The sequence below is a fragment of the Dunckerocampus dactyliophorus genome, chromosome 3 (assembly GCF_027744805.1).
Source record: "Dunckerocampus dactyliophorus isolate RoL2022-P2 chromosome 3, RoL_Ddac_1.1, whole genome shotgun sequence".
NCBI lineage: Eukaryota > Metazoa > Chordata > Actinopteri > Syngnathiformes > Syngnathidae > Dunckerocampus > Dunckerocampus dactyliophorus.
In genome coordinates, this window is record NC_072821.1 from 1131891 (window position 1) to 1157405 (window position 25515).

A 25515-nucleotide genomic window follows, 5' to 3' on the forward strand; every position below is an offset into this window, starting at 1 on the left:
TCATTTGTTTTGCTGTGCATTTTCTGTTTTCAAGACATATTGCTTTAAGTTTTCTGTCTTGACGCTTTGATGTCTTCCTTGATCTACCAGTATGCTTGCCTTTAACAGCCTTCCCATGTTGTTTGTACTTGGTCCAGATCTTAGACACAGCTGACTGTGAACAACCAACATCTTTTGCAACATTGCGTGATGATTTACCTTCTTTAAGAAGTTTGATGATCCTCTCCTTTGTTTCAATTGACATCTCTTGTGTTGGAGCCATGATTCATGTCAGTCTACTTGGTGCAACAGCTCTCCAAGGTGTGATCACTCCTGTTTAACTGCAGACTAACCAGCAGATCTAATCTGATGCAGATATTAGTTTTGGGAATGGAAATTTACAGGGTGATTCCATCATTTTTTCCTCAGAATTGAGTGATTCCGTAATTTTTTCCCTCTGATTGGTCTAAAAAAGTAACTGTTACTGACTACCACATCTTTTTTTCTTGATTTCTTTTAGTGTTTCTTAAAGCCAGAAAGTTGCCATTTGAAATGACTTTAGTTTTGTGTCATGTCTGTGATCTGCTTTTTTTCTACAAATTTAAACAACTGAATGAACATCCTCCAAGACTGGTGATTCCATCATTTTTGCCAGGGGTTGTACACTAGAATATACAAACACTGCATACTTAGTTAGCCATGGCCGGCTGTCGTGCTGTATAGTGATCGATACTGAAATATTGATACCAGCTCTTCATGCGCTGAAATCAATTCTGAAATGAAAATATCGATACTTTCGGCACTTCAGTCATTTGAGGTAATGTTTGCCTGTGAATCGTGAATAGAGTTTTCACTCTTAATATACTTCATAATCGTTAATAGTTAATCATTTTAATGGTTTTATTATTTTACTTATTTTCGTTTTTTGTTGTTGACAATACCATCTTCACATATTTGACGAGTTTTGTCGAGTTTTATGAGTTTTGTCCCGTTTTTCTCTTGTTGTATACTAGCTTGGCTATATTTGAAATCACCCGGCTAGCTCAATATACACTGCTCAAAAAAATGAAAGGAACACTTGGAAAACACATCAGATCTAAACTGGGGGAAAAATGATGTTGAATATGTTTCCTGATAATAAGTGGGTGATGTATTAGTAACAAAATGATGCCACATCATTTGATAGAAATGAAAATGATCACCCTATAGAGGGGGGAAATCAAAGACACCCCAAAAATGAAAGTGAAAAAATGATGCAGCACACTGGTCCATTTTGCTAAAATGTCATTGTAGCAACTCAAAATGATTCTCAGTAATTTGTGTGGCCCCCACGTGCTTGTACGCATGCCTGACAACGTGGGGGCATGCTCCTAATGACACTACGGATGGTGTTATAAATTGTACAAAGACGTGATATAAACCATGGCTCTCTACAACCCGTTGAATGTCTTTAATGTACGTACGAGGGAAAGGCTTCTTGAGACGTCATCTGTACTTCTGTGAAGAAGGTGTCGGACGTTTCGCTCCTCGTCTGAAGAGCTTCGTCAGTGAACTAACAAGTGCTGGTAGCCTAGGCCTTAAATACAGTAAGAGTGGGCGGAATTGGTGTGCCAACACCCTCCTTCTATTGGTTCCATACACCAATGTACACCATTTAATGTACGTAAGTAACATTATGTACAATAATTATGCTTACAGATCAGTCAATAAAATGCAGAGAAAAGTCATAGTGAGGCAGACGTTACTCCACCACAACCAGAAGAGGGCGAACGTGAGTTCGCTGATGCGGATTGCTGCTGTCTTTCTCCGCAGAGGAAAACGACGCCGTTAGCGTAAACTTATTATCGCCTGAGCTAAAACCAGCGACAGCGGTTTGTTTTGATTTCGGATGCCCTGCTTTGTCTCGACTGCCCCAGATGGAGGATCATATTTCCAAGCTGAAAAGTTTCTCAAAGATGGACTTAAAGTCAAAACAGAAGGTGATAGCCGATGGAAGACCGACGCCGCAGCTCAAAGATTTACTTCAGAATGACAACCAGAGGGTGACTCGCACCTTCCAGAAGGATTGGTACTCCCGGGTGGAGTGGCTGTGTGGCTGCGCTGTCAAGCAGCGGCTTTTCTGCTTCCCTTGCCTTCTGTTCTCCCCCTGTGCCGGCGTCTGGACCAACCAGGGGTACGGCGACTTGAAGAACATCCACAGAGGCATCAGCAAACACGAAAGATCCAGCATTCACATTCAGAACCAGATTGCTTTAAAGACCTTCGGGAGCTCAACCGTCGATTTGGCGTTGAGCGAGCAACGCCGACTGGACATCAGCACCCACAATGCGATGGTAAAGGAAAACCGGGAGGTGCTGAAAGACCTCATCAACGCAGCCTGCTTCCTGGCCAAGCAGGAGCTGGCATTTGGCGGCGAGGAAGCAGTACGACCTTCCAACCGAGGCAACTATGTGGAGCTGCTGCACGCCTTTGCAGAGAAAGATGAGAGGTTAGGCAGACATTTAGAAACATCGCCTGTGTTTTCCGGCCTGTCTAACAGAATGCTGACGAATTTAATTGAAGCGGTTGCTGATGTGCTCAGACAGGACGTCAAAAAGGACATCGGCGCTGCTTCATTTGTTGCTGTGGAAGTGGATGAGACCACCTGCGTCACCAGCCGAGCTCAGGTGTCTGTCGTGCTGCGCTACGTGACTTTGAAAGAGGACGTCCACGAAGTGAAGGAGGTGTTTCTGGGCTTGGATGACCTGAGCGACGACATAGCCACCCACGTCCTGGGAGTGCTGGAGAAGCACAACTGCGTGGAGAAGTTAGTGGCGCAGAGTTACACGTACGACGGGGTGACCGTGATGGCGCCGCAGATGAACGGGGTGCAGGCCAAAATTCGAGAGAGGGTCCCCGAGGCCATGTTTTCTCACAACTACGCCCACAAAATGAACCTGGTGCTGATGCATTCGGCAGAGTGTATGCCCGAGACGAGAACGTTTTTTAAAACGGTCGAGGGGCTGGGGACGTTCTTCAGCAGGTCTTCCAAACGCGCCCACTTGCTGGATGACGTTCTGCAGCGACGGTTCGCAAGACCGGCGCCCACAGAATGGTTGCTGCAGACGATAATCATGCATCTTGCAGATCTGCGTGCCGTGTTGTTCATCATAAGCCAAACTCCAGACTGCTGGGATATCGACACGCAAATGATGGCGGCGGGATACGATCAGTGGCTGTCAAAGACGTCCACGTGCTTTCTGATCATGGCGTACCAGAGCATTTTCATTGAAACGGACGCCCTTTTCAAAGTGCTGCAAGACAAAGTCATGGACACGGCGTATTGTTGCGAGCGCATCCTCGACACGGTCGCGGTGATCGAAGGCATGAGACGCGAGTTTGGCGTGTTCTACGAGAGGTACGAGCAGAAATGTGCCACGCTGGGCCTGACGGACGATGAAAATCCACAATGGGTCAGAGACGAGCGGGCGAAGATGTATTTCAATATTCTGGACAACATCAGCGTTCAAATGAGGGCCAGCTTCGACCACTTTGGCGAGCTCGCCTTCCTCGGTTTGGTGGATTGTGCCAAATTTGGCGAAATGTCAAAAGGTTTCAATGACGGCAAATTGCAGAGCCTGGCAAAGTACGCGCGATTCTTTGACCTGGAAAGACTGAGGTCCGAGCTCGTCGGACTGTACGGCTCACAAGCGGTGAGGAATACGTGCCAGTCTCCCGGGCAGCTTCTCGACTTCCTGGCCCAGAAGGATCTCGTACAGACGGTCCCAGAGGCCACCAAGTTACTCCAGCTGGCTCTCACCATCCTGGCGACGGCAGCGTCGTCGTCCTCCGCACTGAAGAGACTGAAGTTGCAGAGTCACATTAGGACAGATCAGGAGAGACTCTCGTCTTTGGCGATTATCGCCATGGAGGCCGAGAGAGTTTCCAAACTCAAAGAAAACAAGGAGGACTTTTACAACAAAGTAACGGAGCTGTTCGCGGAGAAGGACGAGCGCCTGGACTTCATATACAAATAAAAAGGTAAGACTACAAAAGGTTCCCTTTCATCCCAAAATGAGATGAGACAAGTAAAAGTTATCATTTTCTATTTCTTCTTATCCTCTTGATGAGCACCTCGTAATGAAATGGGAATGATATGCAGGGGTGTGAAAGTGTCTGCCCCCTTCCTGATTGCTTATTTGTTTGCATGTTTGTCACACTGAAATGTTTCTGATCATTTCTGATCATGTTTCTGTGTGGAAAAGTCCTGGCAATCACTCCTCCTCACAGGGCCATGTAGCTTTGGATTTCTTTTCTCTTTTATTTTTATTGGCCAGCAGCACCTTCCAAAAGATATAAAAGATGAAGAGAAAAAAGTAATCCAATGAGAAAAAGTCATCATTTCTGTAACAGCAATAAGTCGGAATATTACAGAGAGACGTTATTTTTCTTTAAAGTCGTATATCATGAAAAACTACGTGTGCAGTTTCTGGAGCAATTGCGTGTGTATGAACTTACATAGACCGTGTTTTCATCTTCAATGGTAACATGCTAGAATCGACATGTTAGCATTGTAGCCATTCTTCAGGTCTTGTCTTACATTGACACTTTGCATATTAACACCAAGTGTCCTTTCAGTTTTTAAGCGTGTGGGCCTCACTGGAAAAGTTGGAACCCCCCCTGCCCTAGACGGACCAAATCAATGTGAACTAAACACAAACAGTTACTGCTTTGGTCCGAACCATATCAGAAAAGAGGCAAAAATGTCCATCTGTTTTCCCAAAGTCAACCCATTGGAAATTGCAGGTCATTAATCAGTATAGCAGTCTGACTCACAGTTTCATCACACAGCAACTAACACTCAAACGTTATGCGTCAAAAATATATAAACATGTAACAAAACGAGTTTAATGTGAAATAAGTGTTTTAAGTGCTCCCATAATGCATTTCGTTTGATAAAACAATTTCATTGGAGGAGCATAGAAAATGGCGCATCAATGCTGCTTCTGTCCACCAGGGAGCCAGAAGACCCGGAGCCCAAAGCCCAGAGGGAAGTTGACGTCATTGCAGTGCCCCAATGAATGCGTTGCTCGGACGCAATGCCTTATGGGAAAACTTTGAACTCAGATTGGGACATGTTTGTATATTTGTGTGTACACCTTTTGAGTATTAAGTTGCTGTGTGATGAATTAGTAAATGTAGCTTTAAGGAAAAAAGCGGCGGCTCGTATACCGGAATTTACGGTGATTGAATACCAGCATTTTACTTTGATTGGATAATCAATTAATTGATGTGTGCAGCTCTAGAAAACCACTAAAAATGCAACTGAGGGTTACAAAATGGACACTAAACAAACCTTTATGGTAGAAAGCCGAGTGACCCAAAGAATCCACAAAGTCCTGCTGCAGACGTGGCATTTAATGATGAAAGTCATGTAAATAATAAAAGTGTACACCTGTTCTACATGAAATAGATCCTTCAATCATTTCTCCTGTGATCCATACAGAAATTAATAAGTTAGATAAACTTGACCTTCTTAGGGGGGTGTGGGTGCGCCCCCAGAGACAATCAACCTCTATTGTTGTCGTCGAACAGGGTCGCGCACGCATGTACATCCCACCGCGATGAGGCGGGGCTCCAAGCGGAAGTGGTACCCGGACTCCGTCCCCTTGGACTTGAGGCGATGCAGCAGCAGCACCTGGTGCAGGATGGGGGCCGACTTCAGCTTCAGGTCCTCCACGCCGTCCGAGTCCAGGCAGCCTTGCAGGAGGCAGCGAGCCTCCGACACGGGCGGGAACACCGAGGCGTCGTGGGAGTCGCTTGACCGGCGGGGCGGGGGGAGATGAGACAATCAGCGGCGTGCTCGGTTACCACGGCAATCAGTGTGTGACCCCCCCCTACTTGTAAGTCCACGGTGAGATGGAGTCGTTGTGCAGCGGTCGGAACGGTCGGGAAGAAATCAAGAGGTTTGGGTTGAGCTGCACGGGGACCGTTTCCATGGTGGGACCAGAGGACCCCCTCCGTGTCCTCGCCGACATCACCGTCTCAGACATCATCACCACCTGGAGACATCACATGACTACTGGGACTACGCCACATTAAGAGACAAGGAGCTGCATATGTCGGGGGGGGGGGATGCAGTCTCATTTGCTCGGTCAATTACAACAGAAACGTAAGATGTGGTGATATCGTAGCATCTGTTCACGTATCGCATTGGTTTGCACAGATTTCATGTATAAAGTGTGTCAAAGCCATCAAGGCCTTGGTGGAGAAAGTTCAGACACCCCCGACACGTTCAAGGGTTGATTACAACAGGAGTTTCTGCCTCATTGTTGACTATTTCATGTTTGCAAGCGTCCCATGAAAGGAAACGTTGAAATCGTCATTTCCACTCTGTGTCTTACCGTCACGACGGCGGCGTTGAACGACCAAAGCATCCTCGTCACTTCTTCGAATCTCGGCAGCGGGATCAGAGGCGCCCCCCGGCTTCTGCTGGAGGTTGGGGTGTGTGAATGACAAAGCGATGGCGTCCCTCAGGGACCTTTATCCTGATCGCTGCTGCTGATGTCATCTTTGATCCTCCTCGCTTAACCACACCGCCGGTCGGCGTGACAAAGCTCGACCCACTTTCACAGATGTGAATGATTCTAGGTCATGTTCATGGCGGTGGTTCTTGATCAAAAGGTGGTGTCGAGTGAATTCCGGGTACCATTGGGCGAGGCGTCGATTGATCACTTCTTCATTGGCACGTATAATAAACACTTCAACGTTACATCATTCAACTTTTATGCTTCCTCTTGACGACACAGCCTTCACATCATGCCAGTCTTTCCGTCTCCACCTCTAGTGGGCGCTCCTACATCCGCAGGCTCAGCCAATAACGCCTTGACATCAGATGTGACCTTTAGACGTAGCGATTCAACCTCCAGCCTTCATGACACAACATCTCCTCTTTGTTTATGTAGCCTTTTTTTCATTACTCTTACTAGTTTTTATTTTTAATGTCTCATTTACCCGGGTAAAATCCTTCCCCCGACCCCAAACTTTGCCTGAAAAAGTACCTGGTGGCGAGGTGTGACATAACAGTTGTTGGTGGAAGACACCGGCAGTGTTTTTATCCACCCGCTGTGTCATTTATGATCCATGCCTCATTTGGATGTCAGTGCAACCTCGCTTAGCGTCATTAGTTTGTTGCAGAAGCTCTCATTCCAGCCCAGCGGGGGCCAAAGTGCGGCACATTTTAAAAGTAAGAGTTTAACAAGAAAAAGGAAAAAGCAGGAAGAAATACTGAGAATTAAAGTTGTAATCTAATGAGAGAGAAAAACAACTTGACTAAGGAAAAGTAACAATTTTAGTAGCATAAAGTTGAACTATCAAGAAAAAAAAGACTTTAAAAAAAGTCGTAATATGAGAAATAAAACAAAGTTGTGGAAAAAGTTCTAAGGTCCAAAGCTGTGGAACACTCTCCCCCCCCTCATGTAAAAACGGCCCCCACAATTGAAAGCTTTAAGTCTCGTCTTAAAACCCACTTTTATTTCTCTGGCTTTTAACTCGGCGTGAGTCGTGTGGTCCTCTGTGTCTTTTTTTTTGTTTGTTTTAATTGTTTTATTTATTTTAGTTTTTAAATTTAATTTACTTATTTATTTTTTACCTACTTATTGGAATTTTTTGCTTTTATTGTTTCTACTTCCTGTTTAAATATTTTACTGTTGTACGTTTCTTTGTTTCTGTTGGATTTTTTAGTTTTTACTGTAGTGATTTTTATTTATTTACATTCCCTTATTGACTTATTATTTGTGGTTTTGCTAGTCAGTGCAGCACTTTGGAAACAGTGTTTATAAAATGTGCTATATAAATAAAGTGGATTGGATAAGAGAATAAAGTCAATATCATGGGAATAAAAATCATCATTCCCGTGATATTGACTTTAACATAACTTACAAAAAATGGAATTTGTCCTTTTTATGTTTAATTTCAATTTACAAGACAAACCTGAAATAGTTGGACATAAAAAAACAGAAATGGAAAAAACAGCTTTAATTTTACGAGAGTAAAAGTCAAAACGAAAAAGTAGTTTTCTAACAAGAGATAAAAAAGTTGCAATTTTATAAGAAACTTGTAATAAAAAGAAAAATGAAATTTTAGTAGCAGAGTTGCAATGTTAAAGAATTTTATTTGTTATTTTTTTAAAGGACGTAATATTATGAAAAACAAAATAGTCACTTTTGGAAAATGAGGTTGAAGAAAAAGTTCCAACATGGGAAAGCAAAATATCCACGTCTTCAATATCAAAGTGGCCCTTGCAGCCTTTTATTTTTCAGTATGTGGCCCTCACTGGAAAAACTTTGGACACCCCTGCTCGAACCGAAGCCATTTTTCCCGTCAGAAGAAATGTAAACCCAACTAGCCGTTCCAGAAAGCCAAAACACATTTTTAGAGTTTTACAAATTTAGTTTGACACGCACAAAACAATTAGAAATGCATATAAATGAGGAATGAAAGCGACACATGAACATTTAAGATGACTTTTACCTTCAATGAAGACGTGATCGTTCCCCAAGACGCCTTGCGGCAGCGAGATCAACCACCATCATCTTCCGTGAGTCGTTTCTCACCTCAATACGTAACCCCAAATAAAGCTCCAAGTGCCAGCATTTTGATAAAGAAGGTGAGAAATAACTCATGGCAAAACAGGAAGGTGGTGTCTTTGGGAACAGTAGTGTTGAGTGAAGGTAAAAGTAACCTAGCTTTCATTTGGTATTTATATGCATTTACAATTGTTTCATGCGCACAAAACTACTTTAAACCACTTTAACTTTAAAACCATAAAAACGTGTTTTTTTTGGGGGGGGTGTTACAGTCTTAAAACATATAGAATCATTGGAAACCAACTTGGCTGTTTTGTGGATTTCACTTATTGCGGGCTATTTTGGCAACCTATCCCCCGTGATAAAGGAGGGAACACTGTATTTGTAAAGTAACACCTTGCCCAAAACAAGCTAGTCAGTTTGCCCTGCTTTGTACCGTTATCTTGCTGACACACCCCTCCGTGCACTTCTGTCAAGTGCGACTGCAAAATAACCCACCACGGGGCCAAAGAAAGTTGCAAGTGCCAGCACGTTGATGGAGGGGAGAGACACTATTGGATGTGATCTGGCCAGGAAGCACAGGAAGTACACAGCATGAGCTCCACCTAGCCATCATTTCTACATTATTTCATCATTTGTTACCATATTTGGTCCTATGAGGAAAAATTGCCTTTTTGTCGAAGCTTTTGGAACAAATGAATAACAAAATCCGTGATATCGCTGTATAAAGTATTGGTATCAGCATCCTGGCCCGGTATTTTTACTTGCAGTATGGCTCACCCCTTGTGAACGTTCTTAACGGAACGTTATTTCACTTGCATCACTTTGATGCGTAGAAACGAAAGCAGTCAGGAGGAGGAGTTCAAACGCTGAAGGTACTACCAAATACGTTCTTGGAAATATCAGCGAAGGATCTGAGTGACTTGAGGTTTCTTGCTTACCAAGTTTGCTGATGTTTGATTTGAGCGAGATGAGCGCAGCGGCGGCTGAGGAAGTCGCTCAGTGATAAACATCAAGTTGTCGGCGTGGGTGGAAAAAAAGCACCATGTGTGATGATGCTGCAAAATCACAACACCACACTAAACCAGGTCAGGCGCATCACTTCCTGTCAAAACGCCATCACAGAGACAACCATGGCCCCCCAGATATGGAGTCATCGTATTACTAAAGGGGCCCACCAAGTCAGACCTGACCAGGATTGTATCGCAACATCGCAGTAATAAAACTCCCAACTTACCCAGAAATAAATCGCACAAACGTCTTTGCAACACCAAAGGGATATGCCAAGAAGCATGGACCTGCTGATCCTCCCTGTAGTCACTTTCAAACTATCACTGCAGGGGCTGCTGCTAACATAGCAAGCTAGCGAGCTAACTAGTTAGCCTCTCAAATGTACTTATTCTAAAGTGTTTCAAACAGAGTGGGGAAGGAGGACAAAAAAAAGGCAATACCTTACCACTTCCACACGGAATGAGAGGAGAACCTCCCCCTTCATCTCAGCCATGGCATACCGACTCAGCGAGTCTCCATGCAGTGAGAAAGGTAATCTAACGTCATGTCTCATAAGCACAGCACTACATATACACGTATACCCATGTATGTATACACCTACACCTGTATGTATACACATGTGCACACACACGTATACACGTCTACATGTATACATACATATACACATATACATACACACGTATACATACATATACACGTATACACACACATATACACACACACACATATACACGTCTACACACGTATACATATACACACACATATACACACGTATACATATACACGTCAACACACACACATACACGTCAACACACACATATACACGTATACACACATACACGTATACACACATACACACGTATACATACACACACATACATACACACACATACATCCATATAGCGCTAGCTTGTGTTGGAATACGTTAGGACTAACACGGCGTAGTCACCATCGTTTACGTTCATGGCTGACAGTCGACACTATGCTAACATACGTTTGTTTTTCCACGTTTATTAAAAAGGAAATACAAAAAGCAAACTAGTTAGGAGTTGATCATCAGTCACATGACACAATGTGTCTTGCACACACACACACACACACACGTGTGCACGCGTGTTCAGAAAGACCACGTTTGGTCTGGTTTAAAAACTGCCAGCATCCTGATTGGATGAAAAATGTTCATCACAATATTCAAATTAAAATGTGGGGGGGTCGGAGGGGGTGGATATCAGCTTAAAGTGCAAGAAAATGAACACTGTTGTCAGCTCATCACCATGGAAACCAACGCTCCTCCCAGGATGACATCCACGTCTCACGCCGCCATCTTCAGCCGTCCTGGAGAAGACATGTGACACATCACGTGACCCACACACATACAACTGGGAACGATATATGCAAAAGCGAGACGCGTCCACGCGCCACCATGCTGAGAGCGTGTGCCTGGGGGTGGGGGGGGGGCTCAGTGGGCCCAGTTTGCACATTCAGCGGGGGAAGGGGGGTGGGGCACTTTGCCATGCAGAGCACTTCCACCAATCAGCATCCACCCCAACACTGCCCTCCCTTCCCCTTCACCCCTCCTACCTGCCTACTGGCCCCCACCAATGGGTCTAAATGAGTCTGGAAATGAACCAATCAGGCGACAGATTGAGGACACAGATGGAACGCTGTGTGTGTGTGTGTGTGTGTGTGTGTGTGTGTGTGTGTGTGCGTGCGTGCGTGCGTGCGTGCACGTACCAGTGGAAAGCTGCGACTGGGATTTTCGGCGGGAGCTGCTGGAAGCTCTGGAGGCGGAGGAGAGGGAGGACCCAGCGCTGCTTGCACGAGAGATTGGGAGGGGCAGCGGGGTCACGGGAGGCGAGTCCAGCTGCCCGAAGTTCAGAGTTCACGTTATAACCGCCCCTGTCCAAGAACAGAAAGGTACCAGGCACGTGCTCTCACCTCGACGCCGTCGTGGGTCGGCGAGGACGAAGCGGACGAGTTGTCCAGCCTCCTGCAGACGGCGCTCGTGGAGTTCAGCTCCACGCTGCGAACACGCTGAGCGAACTTGAGCGAGCAGAGCGACTCGCTGAGGTTTCCGAGAAGAGGGGACACCTGAAAGCACCACACGGGAATTTGAGGGGGTGGGGGGGTGGGGGGTGGGGGGGGGGGGGGGGGGGGGGTGGGGGGCTTCATGCGTGAGCGTGGCGGCTGACCTGCACCATCATCACAGTCTTGCTGTCTCCCCCGAGACTGTCCTGGAGGAGGTAGGTCAGCCGAGAGTTTCTGAACGGGACGTGAGCGTGTTTGGAGCGCAGCGCGTTGATCACGTCGCCGAGCGCCGACAGGGACTTGTTGATGCACTGAGCCTCTCGCAGGCGCCCACCCTCCGCGCCGGACTTCCTGATTCGCTCCGAGCCAGCCAGGTCCACTAGGTTCAGTTTCCCTGCACGCCAGCACACCCCCCCCCAGGTCAGCGTCAATAGGTCAAACGTCGAAAAGTTGGCACATTGAGCATCATGCGACCTTGCGTGCAACTTCCTGTGGTGGCGTTGAGTCCGTTGACGCTGACGATGAGCAGCGCGTGAGAACGAGAACTGTGCTCGTTCAGGTTGGTGCACGCCGTCGCTCGGCAAACCACGCCCAACTCCAGAACCTGACGCACAAAGTAAACAGTTGATCGCAGCGCATCACACAAAGAACATATTCAGCTTTTATACACTGAAAGGGTCAGGAAGTGCGTGGGTTCACCTTGTTGATGTCATCGGGACTTTGGACCGGGACTTGCGTCAGTCCGGGAACGTAAAGCTGTCCACTGCCGTCAGGATTCATCTTGATGTCCAGTTTGTCAGAGACGTTCTCACCCAGAAGATCCCTGAGCCGCAACAGCAGGGGCAGACTGTGACTCCGCCCACAGTCCAAACGTCATCATCAAGGCCACGCCTTTTCTCACCTGAGAGTCTCGTTGTAAATTTCCACCATGCTGACGCTGATCTTGTATTCCCAGTCCGGACTTTTGTCCGTCACTTCAGAGAAGAGGAGGCAGAGCGCTCGCTGGTTGAGACCGCGGTCTTCGGGAACGCCCTGACGGCAGAGACACAGGGGGCGGAGTCAAAGAGTGGCGACGACGACTGAGTGGCTCACGGTCGCATGGCGTGCCTTACCTCCATGGTGTACGTCTTTCCTGATCCCGTCTGTCCGTACGCAAAGATACAAACGTTAAAGCCATCGATACAGGAAGTGACCAGAGACTGAACTTCCTGAAACACCTGCAAAGACACGTCAGCTGTGACACGAGTTCTGTGTGACACGCACACTTCCTGCCACGGGACCTCGGCCACACCTCTTCCTGCGTGGCCTGAGGCCGGAAGACTTTGTCTAGGTCAAAGGTCGTGACTTTGCCCTTGTTGGTGAGGTAGAGGATGGCATCGTCGTCCGGGTCAAAGGTCAACACGGTTCTGGTGTCGGCCGAGTCAGTTTCCTGCTGACTGACGGGTCGGACGCGGCACAACACTCGGATGTTCCCTGCGAGGAGGCCAAGGATGGAGGAGTCATGGGGGAGTTCAAGGAGAGAGGTCAAAGGTGAGGGGTTCCAGACCTTTGAGTCGGACCAGCTCATTGTGGCACTTCTTCCTCAGGTTCATCTCTCGCTTGTATTTGTCCAGAAGGTTCTGGTTGGTGCTGCTCACTTCACTGATGACCTGACAGATCTGACACAGCACCCACAGGTCACCCGCAGGTCACCCGCAGGTCACCCGCAGGTCACCCGCAGGTCACCGTGAGGTCAAGTGTAGGTCGGAGAGAAAGGAAAGCGCACCTCGTGCTTGGCGTCAGTGATGGCTTTGTCCAGCATGACGGGGAAGTGGTGCACTTGCTTCTTCAGCGTGTTGTAGTCGCACGTCAGCGTCCTCAAGGCCGGGTGAAGACCCACCAGCTTCATGCGCACTCCTGCAGGCAAACAAACAAAAAGGTCACGTGACGCATCACTCTCTGCGCTAGAGCGACACGGCGTGACCCCTCACCTGCCAGGTTCTCGTGCACGGCCTTCATTTCGCTCTCGGCCCTGATGAAGGCCTCCTCAATCATGCGGTTCTTCTCCTCCTTCAAGTGCACGAGCTCTGCGTCCAGCTGCTTCTGAGCACGCTCCATCTCGCCGTCGTAGACCGCAATCTGCGCACACCAAATGACCACGCTCACCCTATTACCATGTCACATGACCACCAGGTTCAGCACAAACAGCTAAAGCAGTGGTTCTCAACTGGTGGGCCGGGACCCAGAAGTGAACAAATAAAATGGACCTAAATAAAGTGTACAAAATAAAAATCCCCTCAATAAGTGTACGTAATAATAAATACAAATGAATTCAAAGTGTAAAAAAACAAATAAATTTATTCATTTTCTGTACCGCTGGTCCTCATGGGGCCGTGGTTATGCTGGAGCCCATCCCAGATGCCTTCAGGCGAGAGGCGGGGTTCACCCTGGACCGGTCAGCAGCCAATCACAGGGCATAATAAAACAAATAAAAATGTCAATAAATAAATATACAAATGACTTAAGTGTAAAAAAAATACATTAAAATGTCAAAGTGTAAATAATAATAAAAATGACTTCAATAAAAATGAAAAAAATAACAAATGACTAAGATAAAAAAGTGGATGGTGACTTAATGACCATTGGATGTGGGTCCCAGGGTGAGACCATTTGAGAACCCCTGAGCCCAAGGACACAATCCACAATATCTGGACAGCACCACTTGTGTAGGCCGCAGGTCGATGCTTCATTTGGTGTCAAACTAGGGGGGTATTCTGCCAAGCCGGTTTAGTGGGTCAGCGAGCCGTGTTGGTTGGTAAGCCAGACTTGTGTGTTCAGCGAAGGGAGCTCTTTTACAGCAGCTGCATCACCATGGTAACGAAGGCTAAACATCACCTGGTCCAAGCTGTCATCTTAAAATCGGCTAAGCGAGTGCCACCATTTCACTGTTTAAGTCATTCAGAGATGCCATCGCCATTTATTGAGAACCTACGAGGTTCCTGAGGGGACATGGAGGAAAAAAAATTGTAAAAAAAGAGCATTCTCTGATGATCTATCAGTGAGATAGATTATCAACTGAGGGAATACACTAGAAATGCTCACACGATCACCAGGAATAAAATATGAATAATTAGGCCAACATTAGCAGATGTCACAGCAGTCCTTGCAGGAACTCACGTCAACACTGCCATCTAGTGGTCATTTAAACAAATAAGGTGTAGCTCCAATGTGCAGTGTTGAGCACTGATAAATGACAAGACTAGTAGGGCATATTTAGTATACTAAATCAGTGTGAACTTGCGCATTACACGCTCAGCATTATTCTGTCAGAGGTCCTTCCTCGCTCTATTGGCGGCAACAGTGTTGCTTTCAGCAGTCCTAATCTTTTGGGAACTCCTCATAACGCTCCATAATAATGACTTGCTCGTCGTTTTGGGAAATTCACTGGCTGGGATGGCTTCACTTTCCAGTGGAAGTGGAATAATATGACATCAAAACACCCCCGTTCAATTTTGTTTGGGGAATTTAGGTCTTGTTGAGTTGCACCATAAGCACAAAGCCTGCGTTGGTTGAGCCACTTTGGCAGAACGCCCCCCTAGTTGTGTTAGCTAACATCAAACACTTTGCTAACTAAGCTAAGCTAAAATCACCAGCAAGCTTTTCACATCGGTATTGACGACCTAAGTGGTCCACGCACGGGGGGGAGGGGAGACAGTTTCACGGCTGCCCAATCAGTTACTTTTTGTCCAAAAAAAAAAAAAAAAGGCCCGTTTGGGTTTTTTGGCAGCAGTGGAACGTCTCTTTTCTAATCCTCAGCCAAGTCACGGAGGGGGGGGCCAACCTTGGACCTGCGCTCAGACATGTGTTTGTGTGCCGTCAGAAGGCCAAGGTCGGAGAAGAGCTGCAGAGAGGGTAGCATTACGAATACTGCCGGGTCATGTGACGTGTTGTAAAAACAATGGCGTCCCCCACTGAATGTCTGTTTTCCCCACCTCAGATATAAAAAGTGTAATCCTTAACGTAATTCATGAACATTACTTTAAACTGTGATGCTTGCAGAGTTAAGATAACCTAAAATGCTCCAGCTGTCGCAGACATGACGGGCCAGCACGCACACCCGTGACGTTACCTGCGTCCTCAGTTGAGCGCAGGTCCTCTGCGAGTCGTGCAGCTGCGTCTCGAGTTCTCGCAGCAGGTGGCGTTGCACACACAGCTGCTCCTGGAGCAACACGTTCTTCAGCTGCAGCGCTGCCGTGGACTCGTCAGGCTCTGCCTCCCCCGCCTGAGCGACGCCCTGAGGACCACACAAGTTAGACACGAGTCACACATGGTGTCTGTTTTAGTGTGGACGAGTGTTGAGTTGGAAAAAGAAACTGTTGTTGTTGGCAGTTGGACAACAATAGCACCACCTAGTGTTCACGTACCTGCACCGCCTCCTCATTCTGCAACTGGTCCACAGCTTTTTGGTCAGACGACCAATGGCCTGATGGCTCCACTGGTGCCGTTGCAGACCGGTCCAGTTGCCACTGCAACGTGTCCACCTTGGCAGTTTTGTCCAGCAGTTGTCTCTCCAGCTCAGCAAGGTGGCGCTCTCTCTGACGGGCCTGGTTCTCCTGATGAGACACTTCCCTCCGCAGAGCCTCGACATCCTGTGGGACATGCCCACGGTCGGTCATAACTCCTGTAGCTCCGCCTCTGCCTCAGTTGCATGGGAGGTACCTGGCTGCAGCTGCACGCTGCTTCGCTGCTCCGGCAGGAGGTCAGCTCGCGCTTCAAACGCCTGTTCTCCACCTCCAGAAGCTCCAGCTGTTTCTCCAGGTCCGTTGCCCCCTGCAGGCGGGAAAAGGTTCATCAGGATCATGTTCCTCCGGAATGAGGTCACATGTTCCCTATGCCCGCTCACCAGTTCTGAGCGTAGTCTCTCCACCTCCTGTGTTTGGTCCAGAAGCTTCTTCTCCAGATCCTCGACCTGCAAACCGACTCGATATCTCACACATTTCATCTACTGCAGGTCGTCTAATCATCTGATAGGCTGATGTACCTGAGAGTGCAGCCGAGTGACCAGCTGCTCTTTGTCCACACCACCTGACACACACACACACACACAAACACAAACACTTTATAAACATTGCTGTCATGTTTTTCAGCAGGCGTTCCACAAATTTCTAGAACATGACCATGAGTTGTTCAGTTGCGAGATGAACTCACCGCTTAGCGCCTCCTGCGACGCCGCCAGACCGCCTGGCCGCCCGAGCACGGGGTGCTGCAGCGCTTCGACGTCGAGGCGAGTGCGAAGGTCACACACTTTGTCCTGAAGTGTCTGAATTCACACACACACACACACACACACACACACACACACAGGAAGTGGAAGTATAGTTGCTGGTTGCACAGCGACACTGCTCAGCTTTTCTTGCGATGACTTTAAAGCAGCGGCCAGTCAGGAGTGACGTGTACATCAAACTTAAATGACAATAAGAGTCATGCTTGTGGTAGAGAAACGTGTCCATAAGTGAAAGCCACGTAGTTTAGGGGTTACTGCGGTCTACATACTTACAAAAGGCACACTTGTTGGCAGCAAACTGAGTGGGTTGACTGAACAGCACCCTCTGCTGGTTGTTGCCAACTATCGACCTGACTAACACTAGAAGCACTACTGACTAGAGAAATGAGTAAAAGTTAACTACTAGTCTGCAGGACAACAACAACAAGTTACGTTGGCAAGGGTCCGCCAGCAGGACCATGTGACCCTCTGAAGATGATGTAGCATGAAAGTGTAAAACAAAATTAAAAAAATGAAAACGAGATGGTACTCTCACTGGGTCAGCTCCTCAGTCCTGGACCACGTTGGACCAGGACTGACAGTCGAGGAGCATGATGGACGAGGACCACTTCAGTGTAAGACTATAACAGACCTGGGGCCTCACTTATAAAACTGTACGGGGAAATCTGACTAAAGGTCTGCGTACGCAGGAAACCCAAAATGTGCGTACGGATAAAAATATTCAGACCTAAAAAAAAAAAAAAAGTGGCACACATTCACACAATTTGCACTTCACCTGCTGTCCAAACGTGCGTACGGAACTCCACCCCACGCCACGCCTTCAATCCGCCATATTTGGTTAATGCAAAGTGTCTGGCAAATGCGGCGTCCGTTCGATTGCATTTCGCTCGGTTCTTCCCAATCACGGCTGCTGAGAAGCCAAAGACAAAGAAGCCGAAGTTCACCGAAACTCAGGTGGAGAGAGCTCGAGGCCCATAAATACACAGTATTTGGAGGCCCCAGCAGTGGCATAACAAGAGGAAGATGAGCGGGTCCGCTGTCGACAGCCTTAGCGGAACCGTGGTAGAACTCAACAAAAAGTGGTTGGATACCAAGGCACACATTTCCATTTTTAGTGAACGTGTTTCTACATTTTTCCCGAATTGATAGCACATTTTAGATGAACATAAGCTTAGCCAATTTTTTTATGCTGCCGATATCGATCATCCACGAGTGAAATCAGATGATACAGATACCGATCACATAGATGAGATTATCATTTTTAAATGAAGAAACTTTATTTTCATAGCTTATTGAATTGAGCCAATGCTTGCTTTACCAGAACATGAATGAAAACGCTGCTGTCCACGAATCACATTTTGTATTTCACAATGCATTTCTTCCTGGTGTTCTCACATTATTACCTGAAACCCTGAATGAAAAGCAGGCTTGCGGGCGCCTCGTGGTCGTGGGTGGCTCCCTGGTGCCCGCGGGCACCACGCCGGTGACCACTGGGCTAAATGATGTGAAAGGGGAACCATAAACTTTAGACAAAAACATGTTTACTTTTTCAAAATTACTGGTGAGGCTCAAGAGGATCAGGCGCCTTCTTTAAGGAGACTGCGGATGCAGCAGGACCACCAGGCAGTCGGCAAGCCAAGTTCCCCCCACCGCCACCAACGCCCGGCCATCCGGTCTGACGAATCCAAACACTGTTTGGGCTACGAGCGCGTGTCCTGCGTTTTGGCTAATTAGCCGCCGCCGCCGTCCGACCGACCGACATCACATCGCGAGCTGCGAAAACTCCCCACACGCAGCCAAGGGCCCGCCCCCCCCAAATGCTGCACCAAACTAAAGCTTTTCAAGGCGTGTTTAAGGGTGCAAAACTTCTATCACTCCCACGGCGACAGGAAGTCCCACACGGCAGACATGCTTGTTGTGGCTTTTAGAAGGGAAAGTGGGCGGGAGATGGTCGCTATAGGCTGGCTGCTTTTTCACGGAAATCGTCCGATACTGATCGGTGGCCGTTCTATTGGAGCACCCCCAGTATGCAAGCTTCATAGGTGAGCCCCCAGTGTTTACACACACTCAAGCACTGTCAGCCTCAATGAAAGATGATAAACATGCACAATGTAGAGGTGGAGCCAGTAGAACCCAGGATCAGGCTTGAAGAAGAGGAGTCTCCGAGGTGTGTTCTCACCTGGAGGAGCAGCTGCTGCTGCCTGGGTGCGCTTGATTCGCTCAGCTCTGCGGTCAGAAGGGAGCGCTGAGAGAAGGCGGGGTTGGGCAGAGACAGAAAGGAGGCGTCCTCCTCACCATCACTCATCAGGAAGTCCAGCGAACTCGCTGCAGACACACGGGCGGATCGGCGTTCAGTCACCTTTAGGCCACGCACATTTACACCTTCAGATATGTGATGGATGGTTTTGTTCTACAGCAGCGCAAACACGATGGAAGAGTGCAAACAAAGTAAGTGCGGCCTTAATCTCCAAGCTGATTGGCTCACTCTAATCAGCTTCCTAAAGCAGCAAGAAGTGAAATTCCTTTCAGCTGAAAGCAGGTCGCAGCTTATGACGTGCACGCGCGCGCGCGCGCACACACACACACACACACACACACACACACACACACACACACACACACACACACACACACCTAGACTTCAAGAAAGTTGTGAAAAATTCAATTCCCTCCTCAGATGCTCGGCTAGTCTTTCCATTTGGCAGTCTCAAACGAAGCACATGACCCAGAAGCAGAAAATGCAGGGTACTAGGAAGCAAACAGGAGGGGGTCCACCATGCTAACAGCACACCAGCACCACAGTACGTGGTACGCCGTGTAAATGAGCACTCTTTGTAATCGTTAACTACACCAACTGGCTCACATGTCAACACAGCTTCAGTAAAGTCAACTGTGCAAACACGCATGCACACGCACACGCACACACACACAAAGTGCACTGGGGTGACACATCAATTATTGCATGACTTTAAAAAGACGAAAATGCATTTCATTGAATACTCCTGCAACTCATTACTCTATACTGTCTCAAACACAGAGTGAAGCCTCCTCTCTCACAGAGGATCTTTGGTCACTTGTTAGCACATTTACCTACTGATGGCTCAGCATCAGGAGCAACTGGGGGTTCAGTATCTTGTGGGGGGGTGGGATGGAGGATCGAACTTGCAACCTTCAGGTTGGGAGACGACCACTCAACCACCTAGCCATGCCACCCCCCGGGATCTTTCATGACATTGTCACGCTACAAAGTCACTTCAAGAGTACAAAAAGATTTGAAATGAGATGCTAAACACGGCAGAAATATGACTAGAACAAGCATAAATGTTGGGACATTTGCTCGGTGCTGTCTGGGCCCATTCATGACAGATTCACACTCACCGTCCAACGAGAAGTCGTTCTTCCAGAGCTCCTGCAAACAGGGGGTGTGGCCGAGGTCCCACGTCTTTCTTGGTCCAAACATGACCGTGGGACTGAGCAGCTGGAATGACTTCTGGACCGGCTGCATGGACAACAACAGACGGTACTAAGTGAGTTAGTTAGTGAGGAGTCATACAAATACACCCACAAACAGCAGCTTGCTAATGACGACCCCGGAGAGCCGGCAGGAACAAAGCGTGTGATGAGCATTAGTGCCACATACGCGGCTGGAGCGGAACACGCCATCAGACGGAAGCTGAAGGAGTGTGTGAATAACAGTCTAGTTTTTAAATGTAGCAACGCCTTAACTATTGAAAATGAAAGCCAAAGTTTCCTGTTGACTCAAAGAAACTCTTGAAAGCTCCTCACAAGAAACATACTCACCGACACACTCCCATTCCTCCGCCCCATTCCCACTGATCCCGCCACTGAACCAGCACCTAGCCACCGGCCCGGCTGCTCACCTGCGCATGTGCGCGGCGGGTCGAGCGGTCCCGTCGGTCGTGGTCCGACCAGCTCTTGTTGATGAGCATTCCCACCCAGCCCAGCATGCCGACATGCAGGCTGCCAGGAAGGACTCAATGAAAGTAATCTGATCATCTTGGCGGCCGGCAGATGGCCGGGCATGTCACGTGACCTGACAGCGTGGCATTAAAGCTCGCTGGCCAATGCTGCTGAGCATCGGTCCAGCAATGAAGACAACAACTGCAGGTGATGTCACTGACGACAAATCGTCAAGAATGACTTAAAATCCAGGACATTGTGGCCGCCTGTGCGAAGCAAGAACACGGGGGCCCAAACAAACCGCGCCCCTCTTATCTGGCTGACATCCCGAAGTTCCTGCTGCGTTGGAGCCGTTGCTTCCCTGGAAAGCGTAGACGGAGGGGGACACGGGGTGGGAGGCTTGTGAAGCTCAAAGCCTGGCTGGCACTTTCTCCCGAGGTGGTGCGATATATCTCTTCCTCCGTGTTCATGTGCTCATCTTGTTTATCCTGTTTAAAGCGGAAATATTCCCACATCGACGATGTGGCATTCACCTTAAAAAATCATCGCTCCTGTGCCTTCATTCATGCTAGCATAAGCTGGCTAACAAGGCTAACTGCAAACACTAATGTGAATGTGAATTACACCTCTCATGACAATCATGAAAAAAATCGTCTCAAAAAATGTGGCTAACATCAATTATCGATGATAATGGGTAGCACAGGTAGCACAATTATCGAACAGCAGACTTAGAAGGCAGCGAAGTGTAGATGCGTAATAAAGCGTCAAAGTGCGTGCAGAGTACAAAAAATGTGTACACATTGGCAGGTCTGCAGCTTTAGCCAGCTGATCTAATCTATCAACATGCTAACACCCTTCTCCAGATAGTCCATTCTATCAACATGCTAACACCCTTCTCCAACTAGCCCATTCTGTCAACATGCTAACAGCATTAGTCAGCTCACCCATTGCATTGTAATCAACATGCTAACACCCTTAGCCAGCCAGCCCATTCTATCAACATGCTAACAGCATTAGCAACAGTTGTACAAGAACAAAATGGTAAAACAATTTTTCTGCTCCCGATATCCTGACCAAGAATTTGCAGGTGCAAACAATATGAAAAAAAAGAAGTATATAATGGGTCAACCGATACATGAGCTCATTTGCATACATGTGCAAGAACAAAAGGCAAAAGTAGAAAAATACACGCTGCATCGTCATGAAAACATGATTTGATCCAAGCTAACACGCCCCATACAACATGTCTGACCTTGTGTGCATGTGTGCTGCCTCCATCTTTGTTCCATTTCTTCTTACCTCGGTGGAGCCATCATCCCTCCATCATCATCATCATCATCTTCATCCTCCTCACTGCAGCCTCACAGTGACACACGGCAGCAGGATGTGTGTCAACGCCACCCACCGACCCCCTTAACACACACACACACACACACACACACACACACGCTTCGTTTCCCCAGCAACAGCAGCGACAGCATTACACCTTTAGCTCCGCCTCTCATCTCACCCCCCCACCCATACAGATAAATATTTCAGCATCCAGTGAAGCAGGAGGAGCGGCCCCTCCCCCGACATCACCACAATGACCACCATGCAAGTTGGAATGCGGTTGCAGACAGCCACCTTGTATCCCACGGGGCATCCTCGGCGTGATACGGGGTACTGATCATCACCCCACAGTTCACTTGACCTCGCTGTAGGTCACACAGTGAGTTTGGTTTGACGCCATCAGAGCTTCTTTGTTTGATGATGTAAGCTAAATATTAGAAGCTGTCAGTACGGTTGCACCCCACAGCAGACGTGTCCTACATGGCGCTGGTTTGGGGCTCAGCGTACAGTTGGTCGACAAGGGTTCCACTTTCCGTAGCACGACATACGAAAGGGAGATTACATAACATTTCTAATCTGACCAAGTGTGCTCACGTAACAGGACAGCGGGCCGACCATATGACCAAAAGACATCACACCTCCAAATGAACACAGCCACATTAGCCGGACATGCTGAGCACCCAAACCCGCTAGTCTTGGGGGGTAGTCACGGTAACGGCACCCGTACGGAGACACGTCGCTCACCTGGACTCGCTTCCTCCGGACGCCGCCACACCTGCCCTTCATCCTTGTGCACTTCCTTTGAGGCCCCCCTCCCACCACCAAGAGTCCACCATCGGGGGCCCGCCCTGTGACCTCGCCACAGTCAGCGCTCACGTCTTTTTGGCGGCAACTCTTGAAGAAGCCGTGCAGCGCCAGGACCACCAAGGGACACAGTACGTACATGACCCCGCCCCCCCCCACTCTGTCTTAATTTACATCAGCATCACTGGATCCCTGCGGGACACCGCCAGTCCTCCTTCCAGCTGCATGGTGGCCAAAGCTCTGGAGGCTGTCCAGTGGTGGTGGGGGGGACGAGACTAAACCAAGTGTCTTCCTAATGAAACGTTTGAAGAGAAGGTGAAAATGTGAGAAAAAAAAAAGTTGGGAGTTTGCAGTCCAAATGGAAGAAAGACGTCCTCACGTTTGTGGTTAGATTTGCGGGATTGGACGAGGAGGACGGTGCACTAGTGAATTAATGCTTCACCTTCATCACGCTCGCACGTCCTCGAGCTCAGACCACCCCTGCTGCCCTCCCCTCCCCTCCACCCTCCCCATGGCCATCTGTTGCTCAGGATGATGATGTAACACGGTGGTGACAGATAATGCCATGCTAACATCACGTGGTCGCTTCATTAGGCACACAACTGGCTTTATTGTTGTTCTTGTACCCAATACTTTGACCACCTTAGGCATCTCATGCAAATGCTCCAAGTCAAAGTCAACTTTACCGATATCAAGCACCCCCACCTCTCTGGCCATGTGACAGGAGCGGCGGCTTGTGGGACGCTGTATGACCTACAGAGACATTCAATCTTGCAGGACACAGAGCTGACCCATGCGCCGCATCAACAGAAGCCTATCAAGTCCACTGATGACTTTGAGGGCTGTAATGAGGGGGCGGGCCTCAGTGAAGCCACTCTGTGACGACCAATCAATGGAAGCGTTGTCAGTGTTCACTGAAGACGTTACAATAAAGTTTGACATGAACATCCTCTTCCTTCTGGAAAGTCATTTGATTTCAAAGCAACAATAAACCTAAAAGCTGTTGCCATGGCCACCTTGGACTCGAATGTGGTCTCGGATGTTTACCTGACCCCAACTGACACGTTTTCATGAGTCAAAAACGGGTAACAAGCTGATTTGCAGCGTGGAACATGGTCACGTGACTATACAGGACAAGTTAGTGACAGGCTGTTAGCATGTATTAGCGGGCACTTGGTATACAGCTCCACCTGCTGGACAACTGTCACTCAGCAGCCAGTGTGTCAATTCTCACATTAAAAAAAACAAAAAACAATTACGGTATAAACAAAAGAATTCTAGAAGTGTGGAACACGTGACTATAGAGGTCATCATTAGCGTAGTCATGTTAATGCTGACTGCTAGCATGTATTAGCAGGCACTTGGTAAACAGCTCCACCTGCTGGACAACTGTCACTCTGCAGCCTGTGCGTCAATTCTCACAACATAAAAAAACCGATATAAAAACAAAATAATTACAAAGACACTGCACAATGACGTCACTTAATTATCTAAAACGTGCGCGATGCACAATACGTCACAAAATGCTCAGTCCAGACTCAACATACACACACACCGTCTATTTATATGAAGGAGCGACACACCCTGACACACACAAACCACACGTCTTCCAGATGTTACCGCAAGAAGTCAGTAGCTGCTCTCAGCCTCACGACTGCTGATAGTTTACATCAGTCTGAATTTAAACTTACGTGACTTTCCACACTAGTTTCACATGCACTGACGTCACGAGACGGTCAAGTTTCCACAAACAGGACGTGTCAGGGCGCCTCCCTGCGGTGAGCGATGTAATTACACAGAGAGTGTCTGGGCCAATTTATGAACAATTAAACCATTTTCATGTTAATTAGAGATGTTTCCATCGAATAGAAGCACACGGGGGTCACCATGGCTGCCACGGCACGAGCAAAGCTTATTTTCAATCGCGTGTGACGTAACGTTGGCGTGACCGCCAGCTGTCAATCAGACAGCTTTCAGCAGCCCCCCCTTGCCCTGTCGTCATGGAGACACGAACACGTGCAGCCAGGTGAGGCCACCCTGGCTTTTGTGACGCGAAACCTCTAGAATGGCAAACAAAAGCAACGAACGATGGTACAAGCAAAAAGAGCGAACGACGGTGGAAACTTCTAAAATGACGACTTCCTGGCACAACAACCTCTTGAATGACAAAAAGAACAGACTACGACTAAACTATTAAAGCGCAGCGCGTTATACGACATCGAAACGTCGGACGAGGACAAACTTTTCTTGTCGTACCTTCGGTCGCAAACAACGACTCGTATGCCGTCCTCCGCTTCCACTTCTTTTGCTCCTTCTTCCTCGTCGTCACTGTGGAAACGTTGACGTTGACGCCTTGTGACGATAGTCAGTGGAGAGAACTTGGCGCCATTGTTGCTTTTCCGGTGGCTCGCCGCTGCTGCTGCTTTCAGGGACTGCTGACATGTGGGGAAAAAACGCAGTACGGGCATGTGGCATGCAAACGTGTGGGAATGCGCTCGTGTGAATGTGAAACATGGATGTACAATCTGCTTTTTGTGTAAAGAGTGTAGACACTCATAAGAGCACTCCAAGACAATGACACTGTCACACACACACACTTAAAGAGGGAGA

At 47.9% G+C, this 25515-nt stretch overlaps 3 protein-coding genes across 17 annotated transcripts; 1 reads left to right on the forward strand and 2 right to left on the reverse strand.

Annotated features, from left to right (window-relative positions):
* The first annotated feature begins 1740 nt into the window (after positions 1-1740).
* Positions 1741-9438, forward strand: LOC129178133 (uncharacterized). Of its 3 annotated transcripts, XM_054770037.1 has the most exons (3): positions 1741-2467; positions 2561-3999; positions 5554-9435. In XM_054770037.1, exons 1-2 carry the CDS (start codon positions 1896-1898, stop codon positions 3993-3995), a joined length of 2007 nt encoding a protein of 668 aa, XP_054626012.1. In that variant the 5' UTR covers positions 1741-1895; the 3' UTR covers positions 3996-3999; positions 5554-9435. The 3 variants fall into 3 exon arrangements, with proteins under 3 accessions (XP_054626012.1, XP_054626011.1, XP_054626010.1); XM_054770036.1 differs by having other exon boundaries at positions 1741-3999; positions 4976-9438; XM_054770035.1 differs by having other exon boundaries at positions 1741-3999; positions 5554-9434.
* On the reverse strand, positions 5362-7560 carry il17a/f1 (interleukin 17a/f1). Its single transcript, XM_054770045.1, has 2 exons — positions 5860-7560; positions 5362-5777 (listed from the first exon to the last, which is right to left on the reverse strand). Exons 1-2 carry the CDS (start codon positions 6012-6014, stop codon positions 5534-5536), a joined length of 399 nt encoding a protein of 132 aa, XP_054626020.1. The 5' UTR covers positions 6015-7560; the 3' UTR covers positions 5362-5533.
* Positions 5633-25388, reverse strand: kifc3 (kinesin family member C3). Of its 13 annotated transcripts, XM_054770021.1 has the most exons (23): positions 25162-25388; positions 20227-20347; positions 19028-19207; positions 16773-16884; positions 16606-16649; positions 16468-16533; positions 16284-16394; positions 15989-16213; positions 15694-15858; positions 15406-15465; positions 13556-13703; positions 13351-13481; positions 13132-13243; positions 12877-13058; positions 12698-12802; positions 12487-12617; positions 12285-12408; positions 12060-12189; positions 11750-11979; positions 11496-11648; positions 11292-11421; positions 10831-10892; positions 5633-6020 (listed from the first exon to the last, which is right to left on the reverse strand). In XM_054770021.1, the coding sequence occupies exons 1-22, from the start codon at positions 25371-25373 to the stop codon at positions 10870-10872; spliced, it is 2895 nt and encodes a 964-aa protein (XP_054625996.1). In that variant the 5' UTR covers positions 25374-25388; the 3' UTR covers positions 5633-6020; positions 10831-10869. The 13 variants fall into 13 exon arrangements, with proteins under 13 accessions (XP_054625996.1, XP_054625995.1, XP_054626007.1 ...); XM_054770020.1 differs by lacking the exon at positions 5633-6020 and having other exon boundaries at positions 7717-10892; XM_054770032.1 differs by lacking the exon at positions 5633-6020 and having other exon boundaries at positions 7717-10892; positions 19028-19173; positions 25162-25307.
* Positions 25389-25515: the final 127 nt, after the last annotated feature.

Bases quoted from the DNA above. Each gene is read 5' to 3' on its own strand.
- LOC129178133 (XM_054770036.1), top strand. From the start codon at position 1,896: ATGGAGGATCATATTTCCAAGCTGAAAAGTTTCTCAAAGATGGACTTA.
- il17a/f1 (XM_054770045.1), bottom strand. From the start codon at position 6,014: ATGATGTCTGAGACGGTGATGTCGGCGAGGACACGGAGGGGGTCCTCT. The intron at 5,778-5,859 runs GTAGGGGGGGGT...CCGCCGGTCAAG, and splicing joins ATCTCACCGTGGACTTACAA to CGACTCCCACGACGCCTCGG.
- kifc3 (XM_054770021.1), bottom strand. From the start codon at position 25,373: ATGCCCGTACTGCGTTTTTTCCCCACATGTCAGCAGTCCCTGAAAGCA. The intron at 15,859-15,988 runs GTACGTGAACAC...TGTGGTCCTCAG, and splicing joins AGAATGAGGAGGCGGTGCAG to GGCGTCGCTCAGGCGGGGGA. The intron at 13,704-15,405 runs GTTGGCCCCCCC...TGGTGTGCGCAG, and splicing joins TGTCTGAGCGCAGGTCCAAG to ATTGCGGTCTACGACGGCGA.